This window comes from Miniopterus schreibersii, assembly GCF_964146895.1.
Source record: "Miniopterus schreibersii genome assembly, chromosome: 4".
Classification (NCBI taxonomy): domain Eukaryota; kingdom Metazoa; phylum Chordata; class Mammalia; order Chiroptera; family Miniopteridae; genus Miniopterus; species Miniopterus schreibersii.
This window is the reverse complement of record NC_138105.1, coordinates 71,154,626-71,165,162: the sequence shown is the minus strand read 5'-3', so window position 1 is coordinate 71,165,162 and position 10,537 is coordinate 71,154,626. Positions and strand designations below refer to the sequence as shown.

At 47.5% G+C, this 10,537-nt stretch overlaps 1 protein-coding gene and 1 long non-coding RNA gene across 2 annotated transcripts; one reads left to right on the top strand and one right to left on the bottom strand.

Moving 5' to 3' along the window:
• Positions 1-1,707: 1,707 nt before the first annotated feature.
• On the top strand, positions 1,708-5,165 carry LOC308555877 (leydig cell tumor 10 kDa protein homolog). Its single transcript, XM_081134615.1, has 3 exons — positions 1,708-1,847; positions 1,924-1,979; positions 4,720-5,165. The coding sequence occupies exons 1-3, from the start codon at positions 1,745-1,747 to the stop codon at positions 4,828-4,830; spliced, it is 270 nt and encodes an 89-aa protein (XP_080990741.1). The 5' UTR covers positions 1,708-1,744; the 3' UTR covers positions 4,831-5,165.
• A 413-nt stretch (positions 5,166-5,578) lies between these two features.
• Positions 5,579-10,270, bottom strand: LOC308555878. Its single transcript, XR_013998643.1, has 3 exons — positions 10,159-10,270; positions 8,512-8,629; positions 5,579-6,277 (listed from the first exon to the last, which is right to left on the bottom strand). It is a non-coding gene; the product is annotated as an uncharacterized lncRNA (long non-coding RNA).
• Between the last annotated feature and the right edge of the window lie 267 nt (positions 10,271-10,537).

Below are 10,537 nucleotides of genomic sequence, written 5' to 3'. Positions count from 1 at the left end.
GCCTGCCCCAAAGCTGACCTTCCCCCAACCACACTTCTTCCTAGAGCAGGGACAGCAGACAGGGTCTTTGCATGGCTCTTAAAAGTGCAGCAGCCCAGCCACTGTGGCTCAGGGGTTAAGCATCAATCTATGATCCAGATCAAGGTTCGATTCCCTGTCAGGGCACATGCCTGGGTTTTGGCCTCAATCCCCAGCAGGGGGTGTGCAGGAGGCAGCCTATCAATGACTCATCATTGGTGTTTCTATCTCCTTCTCCCTTTCTCTCTCTGAATTCAATTAAAAAAATATATATATATATATATATATATATATTTTTTTTTTTTTTTTTTTTTAAAGTGCAGCAGCTCGAGCTAGGCTACCCAAGTTCAAATCCTTGCTCTGCCACTTTTTTCTGCTGTGTGATCTTGGCCAAGTCACTTGACCTCTCCACACTTTGGTTTCCTAATTTATAACATGGAGACAATTCGTATAGCCTTCTTAGGTTGCTCTCAGGACTGGAACTAGGGTAATACCTCAAGTGCAGAATTTTAAAGGGGACACCAAAGAGCCCAGTAACCAAGATAAATAATAGTTTCATGTAATATTTTTAAAAATCAAAATTAATGCAAAAAAATACATGAAGAGCCCAGCTGATGTGGCTCAGTGGTTGAGCATCAACCTATGGTCCAGGAGATTATAGTTGGATTCTTGGTCAGGGCATAAGCCTGGGTTTTGGGTTTGATCCCCAGTAGAGGGAGTGCAGGAGGCATCTGATCAAAGACTCTTTCATCATTGATGTTTCTCTCTCTCCCCCTCTCCCTTCCTCTCTCTGAACTCAATAAAGACATATTTTTTTAAAAATACATGAACAAAATACCAAGATATTAAATAGAATGGTATCCAACATTTGCACACCTTTATGTTACCTCATCTTTGATACCAGCCCTTGTTCCAATAAAACTTTATTTACAACACCAGGCCGCCAGTCTACAGGCAGTAGTTTCACTATTTGACTTTTTTTTTTAACGTTGAAAACACTATCTTGATTACAGAATTTTGGACACCCTTAAGTTTCACACCGTAAATGCCTAACTCGCCTCATTTATGTCCTAGACTGAATTTTGTATATAAAGAACATAAAGCAGTATACATTGTACAAAACAAATGAGCGCCCAGTAAATGTTAGCATATCATAACCTTCCCTTTAAAAAAAATTTTTTTTAAGAACGTTTTCACAGATACCAGGGATTTGGACATGAACCGCTTTGTGGGTGGGCGGGAGAGTCTTACTTAGCCTACTATACCTATCAGCAGGGTATTGGAATATATTGAAAGGATGAAGAAAGGCCAAAAGAGAAAAAAAAAAATTTTAATTTATCTTTATTGTTGAAAGTATTACAGATATCCTCTTTTTTTCCTCTTTTACCCCTTCTACCCTGGCCCCGCTCCACCCCACCTCCCAGGCCTTTACAACACTATTGTCTGTGCCCATGGGTTATGCATATTCATATAAGTACTTTAGTTGATTTCTTCCCAACCACCCCACCTTCCGTCTGAGATTCACCAGCCTGTTTCCTGTTTTTGTGTCTCGACCTTCCTTTAAAGTTTTTACCAAACGCCGTGTTGCACCACCTTCATCCCAACACAAAACTTTGCTACCTTGTTTCCCGTGGGCCCTTGCGCGCCCCGGTCCTATTGTATCCCATCGTGCCTTGCGTCTTCCGGTTACGAGCTCAGTTCCGCCTTTTCCTGCGCACGTCAGATCATGGCGCAGGGTCAGCGCAAGTTCCAGGCGAAGAAGCCGGCCAAAAGCAAGACGGCGGCGGTGGCCGCTGCCTCGGAGCGGAACCGGGGCCCGAGGAAAGGAGGTGAGGAGCGGCCCGGGGCTGCTGAGTGAGGTGGGCCCGGGACTTCCTGAACTCACGCGAGCGCGTCTTTCCCCAGGTCGCGTTATCGCCCCCAAGAAGGCGCGCATTGTGCAACAGCGAAAGCTCAAGAAGGTGAGTGGGGGCGTGTGAGAGGCAAGGGATGGGTTTTGGAGGTCAGCGCGGTGGAACAGAAATGGATCCTGGTGCCAGCGGATTGAGTCTGAAACGCGCGGAGGTTTGAGCTGGAACGGCCCGAGGGGCCGGGAATGAGTCTAGAAGTCTCTGAAGGGAAGGACCCAGAGATGAAGTCTGGAACCGGGTAGGGCCGGGGATGGAGCCTGGAGAACTCCCAACTCTCTGAGCCTCAGTTTCCTCCCGTGTGCAGTGTACGAGAACATACCTACTATCCAGTGGGCCCCGTAAAGCAAGGCTTGGCGCGAAGAAAGTATTCTACACGCGTTACGCTGCTTTGGTTGTTACTGTACTCCTGAATAGAACTCGGGAGGGCCGTGGCATGGGAAAGGAGTTGAAACCCCAACTTTGCAAGAAGGCAGTGGTGGGTGCAAATCGCAGTTCCATCCATGACTAGTACAGTAGATCATCGGTTCTGGAACTTAATTCGTTACAGAAGGCCGTTTCAAGAAGCTATTTGTTTGAAAACGGAATAATTTTTTCCATTAGAAATATGTAAATTGAATTAATCCATTCCAGACCCACAGATGATTCCCCGTTTTAACCTTTCTTACATACAGTACATGTCTAATGTAGTGCTTAATCTATAAACACTTATTAAATTTATAGAACCTAGTAGCCTTAAGCGAATCATTTTCAGCACTCCTTACAGGGGTGTCTTTCAGGTCAGCATGCATCCTCTTAGCTTTGTTTATATATCACTGCCTCTGAGAGGTTGTCATTGGTTAACTGCTTTTCATTTATGAGATCAACACAGTTTTTCTACCTCTTCAATTGCCTGTGATCCTTGTTTCTTTCACACCCTTAGCAGCATTAACATTCTTGATGATCTCTCTATGTTTTAAAGTTGTGCTAAACGTCAATTTCACCAGAAACAAAAGCATTCTCTCCTTTGTTGCCTGAGAGACCCTTCTTGTCTTGCTGGGGTATCAGCATGAAAAGGTTGTTGGGTCGAAAACTGAGACCTTTTTTTCTGTGAACAACTTGATCGAGAATCGAATTGTTCAAGATGGGAGACATTCAAGAACCGGAGTTTGACTATTTGTTCACCATAAGCCTTTTACCTGTGAAACATCATAGTGATAGCACCCTTCTCCTAGTGTGATAAGGATTCAATGCTATAGGGCACCTGTAAAGCACTGATAGCAGCACAGGGCACAAATAAACGTTAATTACATTGGTTATTGTCATTTCTGTGCTTGTCTTTAAGTGCAGCTTTTTTATATAGGTGAGTAGGGTTGAGCTTATGAAGAAGTTTCAGAAAATTAAAACTGGTTTTGGTGGAGTCAGATTTGAGTTTGAATATTTTTCCACACCTAACTAGTGTGTAACCTTCAGCAAATTGTTTAGTTTCCCCCCCAGAGCCTCACTTTTCTCAGACCTGGGTACCCAGCGGCTTACCTCCAATCTTCACTCAGGAAGATTCTGTCCTTCCAAATTTCAAAATATTCAGGATCATCCTGGATCTCCCCTGCACCCCCTCCCCCCTTCTCATATCCAGGTCAGATTCCATCCTTAATGCCTTTAATGTAGAATCCACCCATTTCCCACCTCCCCAATCCCCCTCTCCTGGTCCACCTCATTATCTTCCTGGACCTGTGCAGTCACTCCTCCCTGATCTCCCAATCCCCCATGGCGGCCAGAGGGCGCCTGTGAGCACTTAAAAGTCAGAGCATGTAGCTTTCTCTGCTCAGAAAGCTCCTGGCTCCTACCTCAGGGAAAACCCAAGTCCTCCACAAAGGCCTGCACACACTCTACCCCTGTTACCTCCCTGCCCTCTCCTCCCACTCTCCCCCTTGATCCCTCCAGCCTCACTGGCCCCTAAACTGCTCCTTGTCTCACCTCAACTTTGCACTGGCTGTTTGTTCCCCAGTTCTCCCAGAAGTCCACATGGCTCCCTTCCTGAGTCAAGTCTGACTGCAAGTGTTGCTTCTGAGCAGCCTGTTCCTGGTGGCAGCCCCACGGCCCCACCCTCACTAGCCCTTGTTTTTTCCCTCCATAACACCATTTACCATCATTTAACATCATTGGCATTTATATTGTCTCCACACATGCATTGAATGCCAGCTCCGTGAAGGCGGAGGTTTTTCTGTGTCTTGTGTGCTGCTGTGTCCCCTGTGCCCAGGCATGTGGTTATAGTAGTGGCGGTCATGGTCATTGGAGTTCCTATAGACAGGGCAAAGGGGCGGTTTGGGGAATATGATTAAACTACCAGTTTTGAACCCAAACACACTTGGCTTCTAATCCCTGTTCACATCTTGTTCACATCTCTGTCTCAGAGCCCCAGTTCACCATGTGCAAAATGGAGATGACATGGGACAGGAGGGATTGCCCACCTGGAGGCTGAGACCAGAGGCTCTGGGCATTCCAGGATCCAGTATCCCCTCACTCTGTGGTTTGCAAACCCTGGGCAGCTGCCTTCTCACTGCAGGAGCCTCAATTTCCCCATCGGTGAAATGGGAGTGAGCAGAAATTTAGAAGCTTAGGTCCAGAGATGAGAAAGGATTTTTGGCGTGTGAATAATACCACAAAGAGTGTGGGACAAAAGCAGGACTTAAACCACAGCCACCAGACTCTCAGGTGCTGTTTCAGGGGGAGATTCTGATCCAGCCCCAGGTCAGGCCCTCCCTCACTCCTTCTGTCAAGTCCCAGTCTAATTGCCCCTTGGTTGTCCCCTCAGGACCTAGAGGTAGGGATTCGGAAGAAGATTGAACATGATGTGGTGATGAAAGCCAGCACCAGCCTGCCCAAGAAGCTGGCACTGCTGAAAGCCCCTGCCAAGAAGAAGTAGGCAGCCTCTTCCTCCACCAAGACACCTTCCTAAGGATGCAGCCCCTGCCTCCATGCTCGGACCTCTACAGGTGACTCCACATGGATAAAAGGATTCCTGCTCCCCGGAGCCTTGGGTTGCAGCTTGAACTTTGAACTGGGTTGGGGGTGGGGCCTGGCCTGTGAGCAGATGACCAGCACATCTATAGTGTATGGCTTAGCTTCTCAGGGTGCCAAGAACTCAGCAGTGGCCATGAAGAAATGTTCACCAACTTTCTTAACCACTCCTCTCCCCCCACCCCCCAATTTCTTTGTCCACTGATTTAACCCAGAGCAATAAAGCTGGCTTTGTCATTCCTCCTGCAGTCACATGCTCCTGTGAGCAGGCCAGTGCGAGGGCCATAGGCCAGGTGCACTGACCCGCTCAATCTCAGCAATTTCAACAGGAGTCCAGCCACACATTCTCAGAGGGGCGTTTGGGCTTCTGCACATCCATCCTGGGAGCTTATGGAGAGTCTTTACTTCCCTCCAACCCAGGTGACTCACACCAGTCTCCTTACCTGCATGCCCTCCCCAGGCATGCCAAGGTACCCCATCTTCCTGGGACAAGCCAGGAGGTGTAAGGAGCCATTTTCCCATCTGTAGGACGGGTGTTGACACCATCTGGTAGGTTCACAATGCTTATTAAACCAGAATGCACTTATGAACTGCTCAAAGCCACTTCTGTCTATTAAAAGGGTCATAACATCCAGTGTGCCTGTGGCCCATGCATTGTTTTAGTGCATTCTGTACATCACTTCTTCCCAGTCTGGGTCATGTTAACATTCCAGAGCTGGCTGAGTCCCAGTGTGTACTCTCAGCTGACCATCCCCTTACTCTTCGTACATCAAGATTCTCTTCTCTTTCATCCTGGGCACTCCCTTCACATCCTCACTTGAGTCTACTAGACTGGACCATGCCTGTGGAGCTCTGACCTGGTGACTGCCCTGCCTTCCCTCTGTTGGGAGTGAGGGGTAGTTCACAGCACAGTGATTAGGCTGGGCCCAAGGAAACCCCAAACTGGAAAGTGTATCCTTCAAATTCAGGCTCTGCTGCCACAACTCCCAATTTCTTCAGGTGTAAATTAGGGTTTTTATGTGTGTGAAATTGCTCTCCTTGCTTTTGTGTATGTGTGTGTGGTTAAAACTCATATAAAATTGGCATTTAAAAGTATACAATTCAGGCCCTGGCCAGGTAGCTTGCTTGATTAGAGCATCCTGGTCAGGGCACATACAAGAATCAACCATTGAGCCCTAGCCAGTTTGGCTCAGTGGTTAGAGAGTTGGCCCATGGACTGAAGGGTCCCTGGTTTGATTCTGGCCAAGGGCACGTACCTCAGTTGCAGGCTTAATCTCCCCAGTCGGGGTGCATGTGGGAGGCAACCAATCAGCGTGTCTCTCTTACATCGATGTTTCTCGCCCTTCTATTCTCTGAAAAGCAATGGAAAAAATATCCTTGGGTGAAGATTTTTTAAAAAACAACAATGAATACATAAATAAGTAGAACAAATCAATGTCTCTTCCCTCCTCCTCTCCCTAGAATCAATTTTTTTTTAAAAAAGTATACAATTCGGTGCCATTTTGTACATTCACAAATATTTTTACAATTACCCAAAACTTATCACCCAAAAGTTGACCCATCCCCAGTAGCTGTCACTCCCCATTCCCCCTCCCCACAGTCCCTGGCAACCTCTGATCTGCTTTCTGTCTCTAGGTGTTTGGTGAATGAAGGAAGGAATTGTTTCTGCAAAGAAAATTTTGCAGTTTCAGTGACTAAGTTACCATCACTCAGTGCATCATCTCTGTACAACACACCCTCCTGGGCTGTCTGATTCATAGCATTAGCATTTTCTTTGAAAGATTTTACAGCTCTGTAAATTGTAAGCAGCTGATAGCGATACCAAACCACCCTTATCTGTAGACTTGCAAATTCAAGCCCTTCCAACAGAGCTTCCATTGACAACCCTCCTCCCCAGTGATAAAATCAATTTGCCTCCATATGTATAACATAACATCTGCCTGGATCCCACATGAGTTCAATAAAAATTTTAACACATATTCGCTTTTGTATGTCAAGAGTAGATTTCACCCTCTTGAAAATAATCTTTTAACTTTTCTCTGAAATCAGAGAGCAATGGCTGGGTCAAGATGAGCTCTGGGTATCTTCTAGCTGTGCCACAAGGAGGTTCCTGGAGCCAATCCCACTGGCAGTGCATATAGGACCAAGGACTCTGGTAAACCTGCTTCCTTTGTCCCTCTAACGCCTGCTCCTTTGAGGAGGACCCCAGGGGCAAGGAATGTCATTCAGGTGTGAGAGGTATGGGGTCTGGAATGTCAACCCACTTGTTCCCCCGTTACCCCACCCCTTCCAGCTCCCCAAACAGCAGTATTTTTCCCTGGGCCACTGCCCTGCCCGACTTTTCCTTCAGCCAACAAATCCCCCTTAATGCTGGAGCCAAGATCCCCAGACTTTGGTAAAGTCCACACTTTTCATTCTATGCCCGTTTCTGCCACTCCCTGTCTGACCAAGTCCCTTCACCTCTCTGAGCCTCAGTTTCCCCACCTGTTAAGTGGGATCCTAACTCCCCTCCCTCAGAATGGAGAATTCAGGAGCCTTAAGGCCGTGGAACTTGCAAGTGATTATGAGCTGCCCTTGTGTCCTGGGGGGCAGAAAGGAGCCCAAGTCCCACCTCTAGGCCTGTCCTCTCTGCCTGTCCCTCTGGGCCTCTTCCCCAGGGACAGGGCAGACGTTAAATGTGGCTTTTCGGATACAATTATTCCACCCAAATCCTTTTTCTCTACTGCCTCCACCTTCCCCCTCTACCTAAATGAACGTTTTTCCTGGCAGGACCCAAACATTTCGCCCATGAACTTGTGTTCCAAAAGGAAAGAAAAAAGCAAATCTTGCCAGCTGGGCAAGCCAGAGGGGCTGTGAGGACGAGGAAGTGAAACTGCCCTGGCTGGTTTCCTGCCTGAGTCAACAGGGGCATGGGACTGCTACAGGGGATTGGCAGAGGAAGTGATCCTCAGAAAATTAGGGTGGAAGAGGCCACAGCTGGGGACCTTGTTCCCCCTCATCTGAGCCTCCAGGGTTGCCCCATTTCCGTGGGTCTTGAGGACACGATGGTTTGGCGTCCGGAGCTATGGATGCCTAGACAGTGAGCTCACAGCTGACTGTGGATTCTCTTTCACTGAAGTTCCAATGAAGCCCCAGCTCTCTGACTGCACTGGGAAAGGGGACCACAAGGGTGGTCCCCTTCTTTCCTAAAAGTGTTTCTAGGAAGAGGGCAGACTTGAAATAGGCCTAGTGACTTCCTCCTGAAGGCACCCCCATCTTCCCAAGGGCCTTTCTGACCTCATACATTCTCCCCGATCTGTGTGGCCTTGAGCAACTTTCTGACCCTTTCTGAGCCTCATTCTCCTTATCTGTAAAATCAGGGGATCAGAATGGATTCTTGGTATATGCCAAACTCAGTGCACTTGATCCCCAGCCAATGTGGCAGGATTAGCCCACCCACCCAGGCTTTAATCCTGGCCCTACCCTTCCCTGCTGTGGACCTTGGACAAGTCACCTGAACTTTCAGTGCCTTATTTTTCCCATCCAGGAGATGGGGATATGACAATATTAGTATCTATTATTAGAGAATAAAATAAAACATCTTTACCCTGTGATAACAGATTCTCCGTAAACATCCTCTCCTCCACTGGCAGGGAGTGACTTCTCTGATTCAGCATCTTGGGACTCCCACTGAAGCATCCTCAGGGAGAGGGACCTGGGCTTAACTGACACAGTCACATACCAGATGCTGAAGGGGGCGGCCAGGAAAAGCTGGACCCTGGGTCTTGTTTGTGAGGGGAGCACCTGAAACATTTGTGGAAGTCCTCCCTCTCCCTCACCTCAGTTACTCCTTCCCCATGGGTCTCTCTCTTTTTCAAATTCTTTACAAGAAAGGGATACTCCAGTAAGTCTAGGTCTTCCCAGTCTGGGTTAGCTCAGGCCAGGACTCCACCTCTCTAAGCCTCTGTTTCTTCATCTGAGACATGGAGACAACTATCCCCACTTTGCAGCTCTGTTGGAAGACTTAAACGTGGTAACATATCTGAATAGCTAGAGTAGTCAATCCACTATTATTGTTTTTGATACCATTGTGGCATGCTGTGGTTTCTCAAGACCACAGTCATCTAATAGAAATTACAATGTAAGTTGCGTGTGTAACTTTAAATGTCCCGATACCACACAGAGTGGAATAGAATAGCATAGCACAGAATGGAATAGAATAGAACAGAATGGAATAATAAAATAAAATGGAAGAGGTGGAATTAATTTTAATAATGTATTTTATTTAACCCATACTTATCTAAAATATTATCTTTTTAACATCTAATCAACATAAAAAATTCTTAATGAGAAACTTTACCCTTTTTTCCCCTCAGTCTTCGAAACACATTCTGTGTTTTACAGCATAGCCCAATTCAGGCCAGCCCCATTTCAAGGACTCAAAGGACACTTGAGGCCAGTGTTGACCATATGGGACAGTGGGGGAGAGAGTAGGTTAGAGGGAGTTTATGGAATTGTGGGTTGGGGACTGGCCAGAAAGTGCTTCTGTGAAACTAGAAATTCCTGGAAGTTAAAAGCCAGAGTTTCCATATGGGGAGAGGCAGCAATGAGGCCACTTAGGGGCGAGCTTGGGTTTTTCCTGTTCTGTAGATCATTTCAACAGAATGGGAGCAAAGCATGAGTGGTTCACTCAATGAGGTATATATAGATTGACTGCTATATGCCTGATGCTGTTTAGGTGCTGGTGATAAAGCAGTGCACCAATTGGCCTATTAGGGCTCACCGTAGAGAGGGAGAAACAAATTAAACAACTGCTGAACTAAAGAAATGTAATGATAACGGGCAGAGGTGTGGCAAAGGGAAAATGCAGGATTCTCTAAGGGCAAGGGGTTGGGAGTGGATAAAGACCATGGCCGACTTCCAGGCCAAAGATGTTGCCTGGAAAATCTGGGTCAGAAAAAATATTCACAGGTGGTCGTATTTGACACGTCTTTCGTCAAACCTTATGAAATTGCCATTTTAATAAGTCATAAATGGTCGAAAATCAGCAATTTCATATGACTCAATGACATATTTAGGGCATAAAATGGATTGGGGCTTCCTAGCTTGGGGCTCACAATGGGCTTGACTTGTGCTCTATTTCTAGAGAGGAGGTCCGCAGCCCCCAAGAGCACTAATAAGGGGCCAGTGATCTTCCCCCACCCCAGCTATCAAAACGACCCGGCGCCCAGAGATTTTCTCGCGTCACACAGACCAGAGGAAAAAGGGGGCTGAGCTGCTGCCTGGGGATCCCGTCGTTCTGTCTCGCTCCCCGGCTGAGCCGTGTGGATTGTCCCCTCCCGGCGCCCGGAAGCGACCCTCGGTAAACAAAGCCGTATGTGGGCGCAGCTCCAGCTGCCCCGGGCGCGCTGTCCAGCCCAAGGGGGGCGGGGAGGAATGTTGTGAATGAACTCAAGGCCCTCCCCGAAACTCCGCACAGGGCCAGCGCCGCGGAAGTCCTCCCACTCTGATTGGCCTCCGGCGCCTCCTGATTGACAGTGCCGCTCGTTGAGGGCTCTTATTGGGCTCCTCCGAAAAGACAGGCAGCTCATATAACGAATGAACAGCGGCAATTTAGAGACGAGTTAGGCCGT

What these genes read in the sequence shown, in the direction of transcription:
- LOC308555877 (XM_081134615.1), top strand. Translation starts at nt 1,745, where the DNA reads ATGGCGCAGGGTCAGCGCAAGTTCCAGGCGAAGAAGCCGGCCAAAAGC. An exon ending in CCGGGGCCCGAGGAAAGGAG is followed by an intron (nt 1,848 to 1,923) that starts GTGAGGAGCGGC and finishes GTCTTTCCCCAG; the next exon opens with GTCGCGTTATCGCCCCCAAG. An exon ending in AACAGCGAAAGCTCAAGAAG is followed by an intron (nt 1,980 to 4,719) that starts GTGAGTGGGGGC and finishes TTGTCCCCTCAG; the next exon opens with GACCTAGAGGTAGGGATTCG.